Source organism: Parambassis ranga, chromosome 17, assembly GCF_900634625.1.
Source record: "Parambassis ranga chromosome 17, fParRan2.1, whole genome shotgun sequence".
Lineage (NCBI taxonomy): Eukaryota > Metazoa > Chordata > Actinopteri > Ambassidae > Parambassis > Parambassis ranga.
In genome coordinates this window covers 3741740-3762082 of record NC_041037.1, presented here as the reverse complement: position 1 = coordinate 3762082, position 20343 = coordinate 3741740, and the positions used below count along the sequence as shown (strand labels likewise).

Below are 20343 nucleotides of genomic sequence, written 5' to 3'. Positions count from 1 at the left end.
GAAGTGTTTGATGTCGGAGGTTGTGTCAGAGGTTAGCCATGTGGCCTCCTCCCTTCACAGATGTTTTTGTCTTTATAAGGTTCTCTCCACAGATCATGTCATTTCAAAACCACTGATCTACCTTTCCTCCTCCTTCTTCATCTACCATGATCAGAAATATTTGATTTTATTTGATGATCTGTTGTTGTCAGAAGAAGAAATTCGAAGCACCTTTAGTTCAGGGAAACAAAACATCTGCGATAGTGAGGCTCTTCCTGCATCTATTTTCGTCATTGATGAATAACAGGGTTACTAGCGGCCATGTGTTTCCTGCTTCGGATTCAGGAGTTACTCTATATCTGCTTTTGAATTTATATACAATATTGTGATATTTATTGATTATTGTATTTAATTACATTTTTATATTTATGTATATATTATTTTATGTGCTACAAAAACAAGTTTTTACCCTGACCTCATGAAGGTAGCTGTAGTTTGCAGACTGAAGTCAGAGGAAGTCCTTTGTTTTCTGTGTGTGTGTGTATACATTTGTCAGTAGTGTGTTAAACATCTGCTGTTTTGTCAAGCCTCATCAAAAAGCTCACAACCTAATTAATTGTCTAAAAAAACACCAGATATATGGACATGTCAGGGAGTTGCAAGGTGATTTTTGGCAGTTGATCAAAGACCAACCAATGGTCGTTCTTCTGATTTGAATACCTGGAAATCTCCATCTGAGCGCAGGAGTGACGTTCAGGAACACTTAACCAGCTCAAGCTGTGGAAACTGAGCTTGTATTAAATTATTTTTTCCCCCCTTTTTACACAGAATCCTAATGTGCCAAAGTCTAAAAAAAGATGATTAAAAAAATTAATTTGACACTTTGAGCTTGACACAGGGGTAGATCTTTGAGATCTTGGAGAGATTAAAAATGTGACCTCTAACACTAGCAGTATGTTGATGAACTGCAATGAACGTTTTACAGAAATACATAAGCACATTACAGGCATTAAGGCTTTTAAATGTATTGAAGTCAGTGAAGTCAATGTTAGAAATGTATTTTTTGGTTTATTTCACTGTTGTTTCACATGATTCTGTAGCATTTTTCTTATTTTTGGCTTCCCCTGGATTGGTTTGTGTGCTACTTGCTGCACATTCTGTGTTTGATTATGTCGTTGTTGATGACTCCGTTCTGTTTTCTGTTCAGGTTCTGCGTGGGAGAAATCTATAAGACAGATTGGCTTTGAGAGGTAAGATGATTTTCCATATAAAAATCTTCTACTGATGATGATTGTACAACCTCAGAAGCAATTTTTCAAAAAGAACTGTTACTACATCACTCATCATCCTGCAGTGTAAAAGTAGGGATATTGTTTCTCTCCACCAGTTTTCAGGAAGTCATAAGACGCAATGCATGATGAAATGAAGGGGGAGGACTATGACCCTGCCTTTTACATACTGCAATAGATGCTCATGCTTCTTTTATCAGTGCGATGAAGCCTCTTTTTATTCCCTATCAAAGTCTCCTTTTTCAATAATCATCATTCATACAGTTCTTATATTTCATTGTATTTACTAGCATTGATGTTGCAAAATGTCCTAAATTTAGCAGCCTCTACAATAACATTAAACACCATTGCATTTAGCAACGCTGGCTCGTCATCTGACAAGCTTTTATAAATGCTCCTAACCTGTCCCCATGTGGATTCTTGATGAACACTAAACCCACTTAGGCCTAACAATAATTTGACAGCCTTATTTTTCAAAGCTTTTGCTGTTGTGTCTGTCTCCTCGCATGCCCGTGATCGTATTAGATGTGGTTTCCTGAGTACGGGAATGTTCAAACTCAGCCACGTCCTCTTTCCAGTACTCAACTGCCCTCAGTGGATAGTATGCTGTAAGTGGCGGAAGTTGAGCCATAAACATTTTATCCTGCTTGTATTTACCTGTTTGTGTGGAGCATCATATACAGTGTTTACAGCTGCATTTGGGCGCCTCTCTAGAGGGCGAATGTGGAGCTTATGTCAGGCGTATAGGAGTCCAGAGCTGATTCACAGCTGTTGTTTTCACCCGGACAGATTAGCTCGACGTTTTCGAACCCTTTATTAATACAAAATATTTATCCGGTGCAGGATACGTCTGAAGCTATGTGACTAATTACCCCTGCAGCCAGAGGCAGTGAAGACAAGTCTTAGCACTGCTAATGTATTTGTAAGTCACTCACATCATGCATGGGGGAAAGTGGGAGTCATTAAATTTGCTGGCTCAGCCGTGTTTGGCTCCAATGGTTTCCATCTCTTTCATCCGTGTGAGGATGCACAAAGCTTCACAACAATAAAGCACATGGAAACAGACGTCCTTGATTAGATCAAACTCTCCAACAGCAGCCAAAAGCCCAACTATGTGTCCGAGCGTGCGTTTTCCATCACGATGATTAGCACTCTGTTTTCAACTTGTTAACTTTTTATAAGCTTTATATATCCATTCAAGGCCAGAGTGAGATGGGTTCTATTTGAAATGACCGTTTGCTTTATAACTGGGTCCAAACATTTGGTCAGCTTTTTTCTCTGGAGCAGCCCGCCTCCACTGAATCACCGGTATGTGTTTTTTTTAATTGTAAACAGTTTAATTCCACTTGCAGCCCAGCATGAAATGTAAAGAAAACAGTTTGATGGCCAAACCCAGGATGCAGCATGATCGCTGTAAAACTGAAATAGAAATAGGTTTGGATGATAAAAGAGAGTTTTAAAGGTTTTGAAACCTGTTAGCCATTTTAAGGACAATTTTTATTTGCTTTAATTGTTCATGCAATCATGACACCTCGTAAAATGTGTCCTCGGGTGGCAGAAATACATCACGTTTATTTGAGGGCCTGAAGCCGTCATGGCAACGGTCTGCCACCACTGTTTAGCTTCCTGTCTGACCAAACTGTTTTGTATTCAGTCAGAGGTGAGCAGACTAATCAAATAACAAATGTTACAATAGCTTTGTTTGCCCACAGTAATATAACTACAAGATCTCAAACAGCGACCTGCTTCAGATCAATAAAAAGTCTGATAAGACAGAGTTAAATATTACTTCTACCAGATAATGTCATGGGAGATCAGAAATCAGATCAGATAAATGTCTGTTGTAGTCTTTGGAGGAGGAAAATAAAGGCGACTAAATTGTGCCGGCTACCTTATTATGAACAAAGGAGTAAACATGTTTTTCACAGCTCAGTTAAAAAAGAAAATAACACACTTTCTCACGGCCGCTTTGTTTGAATGGAATTTCTCTCACTTGTTAATGGCAATACATTTAAAGCGGGCAAGCCTGATTTCATTAAAGAGGGTGGAACTCCACATAAAAACTGAAGCATTCAACACATTAAAAGAACAGTCGGGTAACGGAAAAAAAAACAGATTCCCATGCACTCGTGAACAGGTAGTGTTTTCTGAAAGATGTAATAGCTGCAGTAATATCTACTCTCATGAGTCTGAGAGCTGAGATCTTACAGAACGAATACTACCCGACTCCTTTCAGAACGACAGGAGGACATGTGATGGAGACTCCAGCCCGATTCAAACACAGGATTTATTTGTGAGCCAAAATGAATTAAACCACGACCACAAGTCCCCGGAGTTCCCAAAACAAACTGTTTTATATTAGAAGTGTGTTGTACCCTGTCCCAATTTCCATCATTTGGTTGTGAGCCTATAAAGATTGCTCCAAATCACAGTTTTTGGGAAGAGAATTGGGAATAATCTGTCCTTTCAGGAAACGACTGGCTGCCCTCTGTCAGTATGCATCTTCTGTTTTCTTTCTTTGTCCCCAGCGTGAGTGGTGCAGACGCAGGCAACGGCATCCGGGTGTTCATCCCTGACATCGGCATGTTCGTGGTCGGCTTGGCCATCTGGCTGCTGTGTCGCAGTCTGGTCCAGAAGAGGCCGCCTGAGGACATGGCCCAGTACAACACGGACTTCGAAGCAGAGGAACAGGTGGGTTTAATTTGCACCGACATACAGTGTCTGTCTTATATGATGAATGATTAATATAGCTTAATTAATTGCTATCGTTCAGTAAGCTGTGTAAGAGAACTGAAGCTGTCAGGATAGTCTTTGTGTTATTTCTATGGTTACGGCTTTTAAAACAAAAGGATTAAATAGAAAATCCAAACATCAGTTTTACCTTTATTGTCTGAGGAATCAATTTGCAGAGTATTGATTATAAAATGGGGCGTTTTAAGTGGAGGGAGTATAATTATGATTTTCACATCACAACACTGTAAAACAGCATTTTCTCACTGACTCTAATCAAAGCAACATTGCTTTATCTGTGGTGATTGACTGTTAAAGTAATTAAATGTCACGGTTTACACAGCTTTGGAGGCTGTTACTTATTACTGGTAGAAAGAGGGAATATTTCACATATGTAATTCATTAGCACCACATATTGGGAGCCATGTTCGCTTCAGACTCTTTGCATCAGGTCTGAATAAATGATATCATAAACACACTGACACTGAAAAAAACAGTTTTTTAAAGATGTATCGTATATCTTATTTTAATAGGCTATGGCTTTAACTGTTTTTGCTGTCCTGCAGTAGAAATGTACATTATAAAGATATAAATTTTATTTGTAGGATTATTACTGAGATCTTTAATGTAACAAAGGTTTTTCACTGTATTGTTCTTCAGCCTTTCCAGAATCGATTTATACAACTTACGACAGTGACCATAGAATGACTCTAATTTTAATGTGTACATGCATACATGTTTACAAGTAAATTTCATATAATAATTAACCAGAGCCTTCTGTTCTGTAAATGTACATAAATAAATCGAGTAATTTAAATCGTTTTCTAGGTCCTTAGAAAGTAAAAAAAAAAGTTTTTTTTTCCCTGTGTCATATAAAATACATTGAGTCGAGCGGGTGGTCCAGCTCAGCACACACTGTCCGTGCTTCATCATCTGTGAGGGGCAGAGCAGCATTTGAGTCGAACGTTCCCTGTGAGTGTTGATGACTTGGAAACCAGCCCCCACCCCCTGGCACACCCTCCCTCCTCTTTTTGACTCGGTGTTAATTAAATCCACATTCACTCTCACTTCGACTGCGCTGCTCAGGTTGGCACAGATGGCACCGCCCTCACTCCTTACTGAGAAACCCCAGAAAGTCATCTATGGAGCCTGCATTGTATCTCTTTCCATCAGTAAACCATCTGAGCTGAAATGATTGTTTGAATCAAAACATGATTTGTACCACCTGCTGCTGCTGTCTTTGTCCAGTGCTGTGATGTGTTGAAGTATATGGCTCACTTGCAGGGAAAGAGGGACACATAGTTAGCTTGAGACAGCAGCCAAGGAAGAACTGACTGGATTAAATCTCACGCCAACATCTGGCTCCAAAAGAAAACATCTGCAAACGGTTGCTAATAATGTCTCAAGCAGACACACAGACCACATATATGCTCAGAGATGCTATGTTACATAGTAAATACACTGACAGGGCCTACATGGTGCTCTTGTGGTGGAGGATTGTTATTCTAGCGCTACCTGTAGGAAACAGTTTTCAGCACCATGGAGAGCTCTGACCTCCAGCCTGCACCATTCATCATTCAGTAACATGTCACTGTAATCTACCTCCAAGGAGGAAGAAGAGAAGCTGAGCCTGGATGACGACATCCTGCTAGAGGAGGACTACGAAGCCGGTTATGAGGCTGAGGAGGAGGAGGAGCTGGAGGAGTACGAAGAAGAGGAGGAGGAGGACGGCGGGGAGGAAGAGGCAAAGGAGAGCACCAAGATGAAGATTCTGCGGCTTGTGCAGGAAGTCGCTTCCAAAGTGAAGGAGGTCATCGGAAACTTGATCACCACTGCAGGGAAGGTAGTGGTCACCATCTTGTTGGGCATGACAGGTGAGTCATTTTGGTTTTTTTAGTGTTAAACTGTCTTTGTATGAGAGGGACATTTAATTTGAGTGATTAGGGTTATGGAGTTATTTCTAATCCTGCCATATATAGATTGACCATATATCATCTCTCTTCATACTTAACTGATTGACTGTGTGGTGTGTTATGTCCTTCCAATCTGGGGCTCTGTGTGGGTTAAAGCAAAGCTTTATATTTATATACAGTCGTCGCAGATTAACTGTCCTCCTTGAGGCTTTGATTGGGCTGTTTCTGTGTCTGCAGGAATCATGCAGCCCTCATTGACCTCAGCCGTTTACTTCTTCACCTTCCTGTTCCTGTGCACCTGGTGGTCCCTGTGCAGGACCTTCAACACGCTCATCTTCAGCTGCATGTGTGTTCTGATGGCAATCTTCAGCGCTGGACACATCATCGTCCTCTACCTCTACCAGTTCCAGGTCTTTCAGGAGTCCGTCCGACCGAACGACACCTACAGCCGGTCAGACACGAGTTCACACAGACACCAAAGTCTGATATAATATAGATACTGATGCATCAGTTTCCTCTCTCACTTGATGAAGTGTTAAAATGTTGTTTCTTCCGGGAGCACTAACGCTGTCTGACTCCTTAATAATGTGAGAACACATTATGTGATGATGACAGAGCTCAGCAGCCAGAGCTCCTTCGACTCAGAGAAATTTATTGCCACCATGGCGAGTTTGTTTAAGCGATAATAAATATTTACTATTGTTACAAACAAGAACGCAGGCAAAAAGGCAAACCAAGCTGGAATGTAGATTTATCAGACTCCTACTCACAGCACATCAATACGAGAAGCAGAGCTTTTAGGCTCTGCACTACAGCCAGCGTTGTTTTATTATGCATGAGAAAGAAGAACAATCAGCTGTCTGTGGCTGCAGCGGTGAAGGCTGTGGTTGGAGTAAAGCCACATTGTTGTATGTGTTGCCAAAAACGCGTTGTAATGAAGACTAACTCTGTCGCAGAAAGTAACTCAGGTCAGTAAGATAACTGTGTTTGACTGGCACACTAGGATGCAAAGAATGCTCGTTATTTACTAATTTTAGACTATGTGTTTTACAAAGATACTAACTCTTACTAAGTCTCAAACTTAGGAATTAAAGTCAACTTAACAAATTTAGTTTTATATAATTGACAAACATCCTGATTAATTAAAAAAAATGACAATTAAAGACATTGTGAGACTTCACTTCTCTATTCTTACAGCCTTTTTTGAACGGACACCAAACATAATGACATGAAGGCTTCCTGTCAGGAAATTGATCTGAATGTATGGTGTGTGCACTTTAACCAGTCAAGGATGTTCATTATTAAATATTTTCTAAAAGTATATGTACATAAAGTTCAGTTCGTGCTGTCAAATAAAAATCAGTTCACTTTTTACATCCAAAGGACTGTTACTGAAGCCTTTAGAAAGACAAACACAGCTTGCATATATACTGTGCAAAATCATACACACACACACACATATGTATAGACACATAATGCGAAGTCGTGCATAGTCGTTTTATTAAATTATAATAATGACATTGTGTCTCTCAGGCCTCACAGTGGCAACTGTAGCTGTCTCAGTGTAGCTGATGTCTCCGTGGCCTTGGTGTTGCAGGGTTTTATTGATCTCACACTTTCTCATTTGAAAGCTGTTCTGCTGAGTGTCAGGACGGAGGCTATTTACAACTATGTATAGCAGAAGCTGCCTTGAACAAGCCTCGTGTCCGCCCCATCTCTCTCCTGCCTCAGATGGTAGGTGAGGCGGTGAGGGGGTGATTACTCTGTTGCACTGACTGTTTTTTTTTATTACAAAACAGGCTCATTAGAATGAATGAAGTGTGTACTAATGATTAATAACATTAATAACATTAATAACAATAACCCTTATTGGAGGGTGGCTCTTAATGACCATTTACAGGGATGATAACTGGTAGAGTCAACCAGATGAAGAGGGCTTGTCCAGCCAAATGTAGTTAGTGCTAACAGGTTATATTGGCCATTTACTGGGATGAACATCAGAATCAAGTGGTGGGATTCTTATTTATCAGCTTTTTACACAAACAGGTTGACTCTGCCATCATGTTCATGTTGATTTTCCACAGTTATGAGGTATTCTCAATGCCCAATGTGACGATAAAACGAACACATTCTGCTCTGCTGCGGCCTGTTTCCTCCCTGCATGCCCTCGGGCAGTCGGAGGGAAACTCTTAGCAGCTCACATTAGGCAATAGGCCACCTCACTGCCTGCCCTAATTGTCCTTGTTGACAGTGACTCGGCCTCGACTGGTGTTGAGTGAGACTGCTGAGAGGCCTGGCTTCCACTCCACTTCCTGCCTCCCAACCTTTTACAATGGAAGTCACCACAGTCATGTGACTGATGGGCTTTCCCCAGCTGTAAGAAGAAACTAGTCAGGAAGTGTGCTGGGGTCAGGGGGGCGTTCACTCCTCCGCATGTTATAAAGGAAAAGACTCAGGAGGATTCTAAATCTGAGCATTTGTCACTGGAATACGTCAGCACGGTTCCTGAGTAGATGACCTGTGTTCAGCTTAGGAGGAAAAGGAGAGAATCAGATGACATCCTTTGTTGTACAAACACATTTTTTAGCCTGGCTACATTTTCCAGATTCCAAGGTTAGAATGAGGTTTTCTTGCTAAAATGACACTCAAGAAGAATCTCAGAGACCACACTTCATTTCCAAAGATCTTTATAAAAGGGCAAAACAACCTTTAGAGACATTATAATGTGAGCTCAGTGGTCATTTTAATAAAAACACAAAACACTAATCTTTTGAGAGAACTCCTTTATACTGTTCATTTTGATGTGAAATCTCTGTTTTAATACTTAAACACTCCTTTTCCTGTTCATCTTCTGTCTCTGCAGAGTATTTGGCATCACTCCCATTGTTCAGAGCAACTGCTCCTACACATGGAAGCTCATTGTGCACAAAAACACTATGTGGTACCACTTCGTCAGTCCCATCATGCTGCTGATTCTCTATTACACCCTGGCTACACTCATCCGCCTCTGGCTGCAGGAGCCCATCGACCAGCTGATGGTGAGGACAGTATTCGGAAATGTAGTATAAGGGCCTATACATGTATAGGTTACAACATGACGAGATTTTAGGTTAATTCTGGCAGTAATTTGGTTAGCAGGTTCATTATTTTGATGTTAAAGCAATGTGATTGTTTTCATTTCCCGATTTTTCCCTCCTCATTTGGATCACTGTTAAATTTCTTGGTTTTTGGGACAGCTGATTAAAGAGTGTCTGCAGACGGTCAGTGATGTATCAGAAATGTTTAGCAGAATTCAGCACACAGCGCCTCCATAACAGCTCCAGTAAATTCCAGACAGTGAACGGAAATAGATCCAGATTGAATTAAACAGGCAGCCAGGTGGCCTCGTGATCACAGAAACGGTATTGATGGAAGATTCCAGGACAATCGATCGCTGGCTGGATCTATTCGGCTGTCCGTAGCTTTAATGTTATCTGAGACACTGTCGGTCTAATTTTGACAAAGCGTGAAGGGAGGTCACATGTTATGCTCCTGTGTTACAGTAGGAGTGAAGCTGTTACATAACAACTCAGTTATACGGACGGGCCCATGTTGGCTGAATTATGAAGACATGATGAACTGTAGTAGTTATTGCACAAATTAAACGCACAGGTTTTGCATACTGCAAACAACTAATTTTAATCAGAACTGTTGGTGCACTAAATAAAATTCTGGACAAATATAAACCCAGACAGTCTGCATGGAGAGAAATTAAATCTGATCCTGACTAATTGGCATCATAGGATAATAATAGGATTTCATTCAGTTTTGCTGTTACTCTCATAGAAACTCTATTGTTCTCACTGAAATGTCAGGCATTATGGTTCTATTAAAAAAAAGCCCTCTTGTGTTCCTTCTCCTCAAAGCTGGAGGCTCAGCTCCTCTGTCCTGTAATGGAGTTATAGATTAGTGTTTTTATAGAGGGGTCAATACTTCCCTGTAAACCTGTGGGTCTGTATACATTATTGATCTCTGCACAAAGGGGTGTGTGTGTGTGTGTGTGTGTGTGTGTGTGTGTGTGTGTGAGTGAGTTTTTTCACCTACTCTTACACTTTAGAGGACGGTAATAATAAAAAATGATTACGTCTTAAATCAGCAGCTGACAGGTTTGTTTTGCGGGGAGACGCCAGAATGTGATGACGCACATCTTTGCCAAAAACACTGGACAGACTGGATGCACTATTTTAATTTGTTTTACATTACTTAGTGAATTTGATTTGTTCATCATGTGTGTTTAATCAAGAGCAGTTCACAATTATGATTACCAGGAAGAGACTGAAATTATGTTGGTTTTAGTAACACGTTATTGTGTTCAATCTTTATGAAAAACATAAAAGACCACATATCAGTCCTGATATTTTACAATTCAGCAGAAACATTTAAAAAAATAAAGATCAAGTCCTGTTCTCTGGTGTATCATTTAGAGCATGGTTGATGCTGGATACTGAGGTAGAGTTTATATGTTGGATGATAAACTATATCTGCTTAGCTACCCCATCTGATAAACATGGGTAACATAAAGTGAGATAGCACAATGTTGGCGTTATATTGCTGTGTGGAAATAGAAGTCGGATTTAGTGAGCATCTCGGGCTACAGAGCTTTTTTAATCCTTACTGATTTCCACATCAGATTACTTTACAGATTGTCTGCTGTTCTCCAACATATGCAGAGTACAAGATTTGAAACCTTATCCTGCTAGAGAGCACAACAGCAAACGAAACAGACTGTGGTGCGACAGTTTGCTGTAACATTAGTAAAGATTTACTTTGAGGGGGAAAATAACAAAAGCAGACAGCAGAATCTGGATGAAAAAAGGACAAAGATAGACGGGTCAACACCAGCTGTCTGTCTGCAGAAGTGGGCTAGGCAATGTTAGCCTCTATATTGGAAATACCCTTTGTTATTTATTGGGGAAAAATCCATCACATCAAAACACATCTGCTAACACAACTCTGACTCTGTGTGCTCCACACAGCAGTGAAAGAAAATATCTTGCACATATTGAGCAACATAATGTATCCTGCTGTTAAGTCCGCATTGGCTGATAATATCCTTCCACATATTGGTCTAATCACATTAAGTTGATTAAAGTGTCACTGAGAAGTGGAATAAAACACCTTTTGAGCAGTTTCTGTATTTGTGTTGGGTTTTGTGCCACCCATAGGCTCTTGCGCTGTAACACAAATATTCAGAGAAGCTGATTAGAGCTGTTACACTCTTGAGAGTATCATGTCTGCTGCACAATAGTGGATCCCGCATGGAAGATATGGATCACACTGTCTATCTGTGTTTTTTCAGGACGACAAGGACTCTGATATGTGCGAGGAGGAGGAGGAGGACGGAAACAGAGCGAACAACTCGGCCAACAGGAAGAGGCAGCTGTGGTGGGAATCACGCCAGGGCACCGATGAGAAAAACGTAAGTGACATGACTGACACAAGTATTGATTACTGGACATGAAGTAACCACCATTTGGCAATGTACAATACATATGTGTCATTTTAACATGAGTACTAATCTAAAAACTAAAGTTATATCTGTAGCAGTGTTGAAGGTGATAATTATTTTGTGGCCTGATGGCAATTAAATGTGATGCAGCAGTTAATAGTTTTTACAAACTTACATCTTGTTTTAGCAGAGCTTTCATCTTTGTAATAGACTCAACCCTGGAAAGATTTCAGCTACAGATACACACGTCTCTGGCATTCACCCACGCATACACACATTCTGACCTTGTTCCTATATCAAGGTCCGTAGTCTGTCTTCACCGGCCACCTCCTGAGGTTTAAAAGCTTTTAGGGTGTGCAGACACAGATGAGTGATGAGCTCGATTTACAGAGTAGTGCTGCGCAGCTTTGTTCCTGCTTATCAGTGACTATAAAGAACAGGGAGGCCCTTTGACTTCAGCAGCTCATCGATAACACACCTTGCCTTGTATGCTCTTTTTTTTTCCCCCTCCAAGCTCCTCTCCACCCAGGATGGCATCAGTACAACCGAGGTGCGGGCTGCTCTGGATGTGTGATCAGATCTGTGCATCTTTTCCTCTCAGTCTTGGAGAAAACTGCTGCAAAGTGCTTTTCACAGTGCATCCTCACTGAAAGTGGTTATCTTTAACTTGTGTCTACGATTGGCTGAGTCCAGTTAAAGCTAATATGAGGCATTGTGGTCTAAACTAGGTATCCTCCAAAGTAAATTTTACAATAAAGCAAATTAAGAGAAGAGATAACCCACTGTTAAAGGCTCACGCTGGATCAGACTGATCTTTGGCGTTTGATTTCGTCACCCCAATATAGATGGCATGGGTAGAATAATACAGCCGAAGCACTTAAATCTACATTATGTGGATGTGGTTATTGTTTGAAGAAATATTTCAGCTATTGCCACAGCTTCTGTTTCCCTCAATATCTGGAAAAGTACATGAAAACGTTATGCACTGTGAAAAGTAGAAAAATCTTTCTATTACCCCCCACAAAGTCAAATTGTGGTAACTAAGTGGAAAATTCATGAGGCAAAGCCACACTCTCCAGTCATTGAGTCATTTAATCAGGCAGCAGTAGTTACTCCTGTTTTCTTTGTGGGGTATAGTGATATGCTGTAGTGTGATCCCATAACAGATGAACAGATGTAGTGCATTGTGAAAATATATAAATTTCTGACGATGATCTGCAGGCTGTTCCCACCTTAAACGGGACATCATTTGACTTTGTCACCACTGACAATGGACCAGTCTGTTTGGACTTGTACTCCACCCCTCAGTATAAAATGGACCACACCGGTGATGACACAGGTGAGATGTTGAATGTGAAAACACTGTATATCACAGACTGAGCACTTCTACTTTTTTTTTTTTCTTACTTTTTCTGTCAATATAGGATCACTCAATGACTGGGGAATATAGTTGTTTGATACCATTTGTAGCTTTAGAGCAGACCTGGGCAAAGCACGGCCTGCGGGCCACACCTGGCCCGCTTGCGTCTTCAATGCGGCCCGCGGACCGTGCACACATTATTAAACAAAAGTCAGATGGTAGCACGGCATTACCGGTAACGTCTTTCCAACCCTCCTTGTCTCTTCCACGCTGCTGTATTGCGTAATCCCATCTACTCTCTGGAGAGACATGGTCTTGCTGTGTACACTTTAAAAATGCTTTCAGACTTTCAGAACTCTGGGATTTGCTACTTTAACTTTTACCTTAACTCTAATGGTTTTCTTCTGTAAAAATATCTTTACATCATCTGTGCTGCTCTGCACTGTGTATTGTGTTTCAACATACAACCAGCACACACTCAGAGCAGACACAAAGAGGACAGAGGAGTAACCAGTAAATGACAGCAAAAGATTCTTATAATGATGAAAATGTAACAGGCTAGGGCTAAAATTCAAGATGTCTTTTATTTAAGTTTCTAACAGTGATTTGTGTTTCTTTGTCCGAACAGAGAAGAAGGACGAGTGTGTGTATGAGGTGTGTTTGCCCCCAGAGGATTCAGCGTTGAAGGAGTCTGAGGATGAAGAGAATGAGATAAAGAAGAAGGGAGTCGGTGCTATGGTCAAAGTCTTCCACTTCATTATGAAACAGAGCTACCTCTGTGCACTCATAGCAATGATGGTGAGTACTGCCAGTCCATGGCACAGGAGACACAGCAGCTGGATTTGGGTCATTTGTTTGGATATTAGAAAGGAAAAACATCCAGAAGAGCATTTTCAATTGACTTTAAATAAAGTTTCCCATCTCTGCTGCACTATAAAGCCCATCAGGGGAAACTGTGGTTGTACTGGGAAGCTCCTGCAGCTGCCTGTATGGGAGGGTAGGACTAAAAATGAGCCGTTTAAACATTTCAGTATGAATCATAGTTAATTAACTTTAAAGAACAGTTACTTAGTGTGTTCCTTTTTAGGCAGCATATTCACAGTGGCTCTTTCCAGCGCTGATGAGTAAATATTGTGTTAAATAGTGCATCCCTGTTTAAATATTTAATTCCTCATTAATTCTTTTTTTTTTTTTTTTTCCAGGTGTGGAGCATCACCTACGTCAGCTGGCTCACGTTCGTCTTCCTCATGTGGTCCTGTATACTGTGGATGGTGAGGGACCGGAGGCGCTACGCCATGCTGTCCTCACCCTTCATGGTGGCCTACGGCAACCTGATGATAGTTCTGCAGTACATTTACACCTTCCAAGGCATGGAGCCAGTCCCAGGATTCTTTGTCAAGAAGAACAACCCATTCCACTCACTTTCCTCCAAGGTTTGGATGTTAAAACTAACAGCCAAAGAAATTTATTGACATCGCTGTGTATTTCTGCCAGTTATACATCTAAATTTGAACTTTTTAAATCTGACATATTAGATTATTATTAATTCAAGTTTGATTTTGAAATGATCTGACTCACAAACTGTAGCCATCAATAAATAAGATAGGACAGTGCAGTCCTGCGGTGTACTCCTGATAAAGGCCAGGTGTGTGGTGTTTTGACTTGTTTTGGAATAACTAAGAGTTTCATGTTGGCTGCTACTGAATCTGACCTTAATATGCAGAGTATATCAGTCACCTGGAGATGTCTTAATGTGTTTTTTTAACGACAACCACTTGTGTTTTATTACACTGTGTGTGTGTGTGTGTGTGTTTATCCTTTCAGAATGTGGACCTGCAATTATATTTCACACCTGGGTCAAGCTATGTTTATTTAAAGACCCAGATGAATCCAATACCTGCTAGAGTGTCTGGACTGTTTAATAACAGTTTACAAATTCATTTGTGATTTACTGTATATACAGTATATCGCCTCATGTTTTTTTAGCCACCCATGATCACGTTAACGTAAGCAGTAAATGATTTATTGATCCTTTTCTGTGTCTGTCTGTGAACATGTTATTTATTGTGTCCAGATCTTGTGTCTTCTGAGCTTCTGGCTGCTACTGAGACAAACGCTGACGGAGAGACAAGAAAAACAAAAAGAAGACAGTGCTAGTCTGTCAGATGTTCATGTGGAGGTCCAGGAGAAGAAGGGTACGCTCTGATTGTGTTTATATTACAGTGACCTGTGTAATATTGCTTTTAATAATGTCAGTAATGACCGCCAGCTGCTAGATTCACCCTGGAAAATGTCTTTTGATTTGAAAACATGTGAATTTTAGGAAACTACAGTCGATGACACAGAGGGTTGATTGATAAGTTCATGTTCTAAAGTGGAACAGACTTATGGGCTAATACTGTGAAAAACACTTTTATAGAGGAAGAGGAGCCTGAGGAAGGAGGGGAGCAGGACGTCATGCAGGTTTTTGGTAACATGGTGATGGCTCTCCTGGTCAAATACTGGATCTACATCTGTGGCGGCATGTTCTTCTTTGTCAGCTTTGAGGGGACCATCGTCATGTACAAGATCATCTACATGATGATGCTGCTGTCCTGTGTGGCGCTCTACCAGGTACAAAAACACAAACCAGTGATTGAGAATGCAGTAAACATAAGTGGAGGTTTTTTTAAGACATGCACAGAGGACATCAGAATTAACCACTCGGTCTGACTGAGGTTTGTGTATTTGTGTTGGTGTTGTGAACCTGGTGTACACAAACTTGTCCGTCTTTGGGTAAATCAATCTTTTACAGCTTCCTACCCTATATATAATAAGAAATAATATGTTTGGACTAACACAGCACCTTTTTCAGGAAACCAATTTAGTTTAAAACTACTAAAACATTTATAACATTGACTCTTTATCAGGTGCACTATGAGCGCTGGCGATGGATCCTGAAGTACTTTTGGATGTCACTGGTGATGTACACCATGCTGGTCCTTACCCTGGTCTACACTGCTCAGTTTGAAGGGTCGGTGGAAGCTTGGGGTAAAATGCTGAACACATCCGTAAAGAGGTGAGCTTCACTGAGCAAGATACTGACTCACTGCTGGCTTCACTCACAATACAGGAAAGTTTGGACATGAAGGAACAGTTTAGTCATCAAACCTTCAATTTGTCTTACCTGGGTACATTAAATCTTCATGTGTTTCATCAGGTAATCCCATTTATGTGGATATGATGATGGAATTTCTTCAGATTTAGTTTAGTAACATTCTAATGACTAAAGGATGAACTGCTGAGAGGGCAAAGGTCATGGTTGCTGTAACCTCAGGAAGGTGAGGTAGAAGGTTGGCTCCTTTGTCTGACTTTCTTTTCCCTCTAAATGTTTCCTTCGATGCAGCTTGAAAGACCTGGGCTTAGAGAAGTTTGATACGGGCATGCTGTTCACCAGGATTGCTATTCCCACTTCCTTTTTGCTGGTGTGTGTTCTCCACTTGCACTACTTCCACCAGCGCTTTCTGCAGCTCACTGACCTCAAGGCTGTGGTCGCTAAAGAAGAGAGCACAATTTACAGGTGAGGCCCGACCTGCGTGTTTTGTTTGATCATATCAATCATTGGAAAGTTGACTCTTTGTCCTTTCATAGTTTTTAAATAAACAAATTCCCATTGCTAACAAATAACATGATAAACTCATCACACAACACATAGGTGAAACTCACTCACGCACTCGCCCTGTTTTCTTTCTCATTATAACCGCTGTTCTTATCACACATCTGTCACTCTGAACTCATAACGTTCACATTTCACAGAAGGCAGCGTGGGTCGACTTTATTATTGTGAACTCTCTGTCGTGTTGCTGCCATTTGCTCGGCTCTCTCGGCCTCCCATCTGCTTCTCTTTGTGACTTGCTTCCATCTCTCTCCTACCATGCTTATCTCGCAGTCATGCTAAAGTCAATGGGCGTGTCTATTTGATCATGAATAGGTGGGTATCTGCTCGCTTCTGTGGCATCCATTAGCATCCCATTCCACCTCTGATTCTCCTCCTGTTGTCCTCTCTCTCCCACACTGACTTATCTCAGTCTCCTTGTTTCTGACAATGACCTAAAATGTCCCTTTTCAGGTATTTTAAATGAGATGATTATTTTTCTTTTTCAGGTTTTCTGTTTTGCTCGTAGCCTCTTCCTGTAAGCCTTTTTTTCTTAGGTTCTGGATTTTTTTTCTCCTCTCTATCTCTTTGAACCCAACAGTCTTTTATAAACAGTTTTTTTCCTACTTCGAACATCTCCAGCATGTATGAATCCTTCTGCCCTTCCAGTATCTCGCCAATGATCTACACCCCGTCTGTGCACTGAACCCCAGAAAATTACCCCCTAGATGAAAAACCTCATCTTCCCCACAACCACTGGAGTCCTGCAACCAGTTTTTGTGCATTTTAGAATTGTTTTTTTTTCTTAATCTTGTCAGTTTATCTCCTCACTTATGACTTCTTCAACTTTATTATTCTGAGCAGCATCAAAGAAAAAATGTCCACTCAACAGAGCAAGTAAGTGTGACCACTGGATAGCAGAATGCTTGCCTTGATATGCTGCCAGTCCATGCAAGCCAAACCAGAACTTTGACCTCACTCCATTGCACCCAGAAGATGTTAAAGGGTTAACCTGAGCCTCCCTTCAGCTACAGATTATGTGTTGCCAGAAAATGTCTCTGATACAGAATGCAGAGGGAATGTGCACTGCTTTTTGATTACAATGCCTGATGATAACGCTGACTGTTCTGTTGCTCAGTTAGCTGGCAGGGCTAATGATTCCCATCCAGACATTTGCATCGAATCTTTTTGACAATCACCTGGATCATATGAAAGAGGGAGTATTTGTATACTTATGAGGACAATGACAAAGAGCAACACACAACACAGAACACAACACTGAAGTCTGTGTGACTCAAAGATTATTACGTTAAAAAAAAAAGACCTCATAAGTATATAACTAATACTGACTACTGTGCATGAATATGTCCACTTTTGTCTCTTTATCTAATAACTTCTCACATGTTTCCAGACTGGTCCACCCTGATGGCAGCCTGGCAGATCTAACCATGCTCAGTGCCAGCTCAGTGGACGCAGCACTGCCCAAAGAGGAGGAGAGGCTGCAGGAAAAGCAGGAGGAGCAAGGAGGGTGGGAGACAGAGAAGGAGCAGACCTTGGTGGTGGTGATGGATGACACTGACATGACTGGTGAAAAGCCCAAGAGCTTCTCCGACCAACGGCAGTCCAGCACAGAGGAGAGCGTCCACTGCAGCATGAAGACTGAGCCAGAACCGAGCACCGAGCAGAGCTCAGGTACTGAGCAGCACGGCACAGGCCCTCAGTGGCCTACTGAATAACAAAAAGCACACCAGTGTTGAAAGAATTAATGATAAACATGCCTTTAAATAGTACTTAATAAAACGCCTCAGCATCAAACTTAATATTCTGCATATACAAACACATTTGGGAGTTGAATGCTGGTCTTTTTCATTCATATCTCAGACACAAAATTAGCATAAACACGAGGCTGAGAGTCTTAAGAATATGATATGTTTCTTTCACTGCTGGCCATGTTTCCTCCTCTCGCTTGTATGATTAGTTTGAATTTTTAGTCTTGAGTGCAGAGGCCTGTTGTCTCTCTCTAGAGCTTCGGTCTTCTCAGAAGTTTCTTGCATACAGTCTTTAAAGGCCAAAGCTCTGTGCTGCTGCCCAAGTATCTGCTGTCTGCACTCCTACAGCCAGCCATAAATCATAAAGAGCGAAGTTGTAAAATTGGTTGTATCGCAGATTTTCGGGTTCAGTAGATTTATCTCCAGTTTTCTGTTCTGACACAGCACGTAGCTCAAGCGCACGTCGCTTTCCCACATCAAATCTTCCTGCTAAAGTTGCACTATTAGCATATTTATACAGACAAGTCAAACTGCTCTTAAATTAAAATGCAGTTTATAGACACAGAAAATAAAATAGGTGATAAAACACAGCCCTGCAGGACCCCTTGGTTTATAATGAGCTGTGGGCTATATGAGCTATATGCTCTCAGAGTTTCTTATCCAAACAATGAGCCTTCTATTAAAACCTGAGATAATATGGCCTTTGTGAAAGCATACACCCACCACTACTACCATGGCTGCAGTTTTTATACCCTTTATGAGAATATAAAACCATACATTACGTCCTCATTCTCAGCAAATTAAAGGAACGTTGTGGAATGTGCTTGTTAATACATATTTTTAAGCATGTTCAGATTGGTGTTGATGTGCTAGACAAAAACATCCATGTGATACACACATGTTTAGTGCTGAGATTATAATAGTGAAAACAAACTGGTTTAGGTATAGCTGGGGTAGTTGAAGACATAAGACTTACAACTGTAATTGAGAGGTCAAATCTTGAAGCACTTTTCATTTACGTCATCTTTTTCCCCTCAGATCTGAGGAATAAATGGCACCTGGTGGTCGACCGCCTGACTGTGCTCTTCCTCAAGTTCCTGGAGTATTTCCACAAACTGCAGCTGTTCATCTGGTGGTTACTGGAGATACACATTATCAAGATTGTGTCCTGCTACATCATTGTGTTCACTCTGTATGAGGTATGAATACCGGTAGTTTTTGATTCCTTTAGGAGCTGATAAGTGATGGTATCTGCAGCAACAGGCAGACAGTTAGGAACAGTTCAAGGGTAAAGGGAAAATGAATGTCACTAAATAAAGGCTGTATTGTCTCTTGTGCAGGTGTCTCTGTTTAACTATGTGTTCCTGGCATCCTGGGCCTTCGCCTTGCCCTACAGCCAATACAGGCCGCTTGCCTCCAGTATTTGCACTGTCTGGACATGTGTCATCATTGTATGCAAGATGTTGTACCAGCTGAAGTCTATAGATCCCCCGTCATACTCCAAGAACTGCACTATGGTAAAAAAAAAAAATACTGTGGCATTGTTTATAAAAGCTTCCTCTCCTAAAAATATGACAGTATGTTTATAGACATCAACACTTACTGTATTCATCCACAGCCAGACTACACACCAGCACAGAAGCAAGAGATGGAGGACTCTTTGCTGTATAAGGGGCCTGTTGATCCAGCCAACTGGGTGGGCCTGCAAAAGTCTGATGACCTGCTGGGCTACCTCAGGGTGAGTGGCAGAAAACATGATCACAACTAAACCAGAAAGGACTAGTTAACTTATGAAACATGTTAATGTTTCTGAAATGTATTGCTGTAATGTCTTGATATTAATATTAGATATACATTATTTTCAAACTGAGCATTTAAGTAGAGAAAAATGTAACTCCTGCACATAATTACACCACTTCCTTCCTAAATAAAAAAATAAATAAAAGGTAAAAGTTGTTCCTCTTTGTGCAGGACAACCTCCTGATGCTGGCTTTGTTAGCATTCGAGGTGACCATCTATCGCCATCAGGAATACTTCAGACTGAGAAACAAACTGTCGCCTCCGGCTGCCAGAATTATCTTCCATGATATCACACGGCAGCACCTGGACATCGGGATAATCCACTTTGTGAAGTACTTTGTCAACTACTTCTTCTACAAGTTTGGATTAGAGGTAAAGTGT

At 41.0% G+C, this 20343-nt stretch overlaps 1 protein-coding gene across 8 annotated transcripts in view; it reads left to right on the top strand.

The window, feature by feature from the left end:
• The window catches only part of piezo2b (piezo-type mechanosensitive ion channel component 2b), a 51071-nt gene that overhangs the window by 14029 nt on the left and 16699 nt on the right, over nucleotides 1–20343 (top strand). For 7 of the 8 annotated variants that reach the window (XM_028427077.1, XM_028427070.1, XM_028427074.1 and 4 more), the window contains exons 4-22: nucleotides 1187–1229; nucleotides 3797–3959; nucleotides 5608–5872; nucleotides 6149–6362; nucleotides 8775–8949; nucleotides 11250–11369; nucleotides 11914–11949; nucleotides 12621–12738; nucleotides 13388–13557; nucleotides 13962–14192; nucleotides 14834–14954; nucleotides 15179–15372; nucleotides 15669–15817; nucleotides 16145–16318; nucleotides 17805–18085; nucleotides 19201–19361; nucleotides 19503–19679; nucleotides 19781–19900; nucleotides 20134–20334. In XM_028427077.1, coding sequence (XP_028282878.1) covers nucleotides 1187–1229; nucleotides 3797–3959; nucleotides 5608–5872; nucleotides 6149–6362; nucleotides 8775–8949; nucleotides 11250–11369; nucleotides 11914–11949; nucleotides 12621–12738; nucleotides 13388–13557; nucleotides 13962–14192; nucleotides 14834–14954; nucleotides 15179–15372; nucleotides 15669–15817; nucleotides 16145–16318; nucleotides 17805–18085; nucleotides 19201–19361; nucleotides 19503–19679; nucleotides 19781–19900; nucleotides 20134–20334 — 3113 coding nt within the window. The remainder of the gene's footprint in view (nucleotides 1–1186; nucleotides 1230–3796; nucleotides 3960–5607; nucleotides 5873–6148; nucleotides 6363–8774; nucleotides 8950–11249; nucleotides 11370–11913; nucleotides 11950–12620; nucleotides 12739–13387; nucleotides 13558–13961; nucleotides 14193–14833; nucleotides 14955–15178; nucleotides 15373–15668; nucleotides 15818–16144; nucleotides 16319–17804; nucleotides 18086–19200; nucleotides 19362–19502; nucleotides 19680–19780; nucleotides 19901–20133; nucleotides 20335–20343) is intronic. The other variant, XM_028427073.1, reaches the window with a different exon arrangement.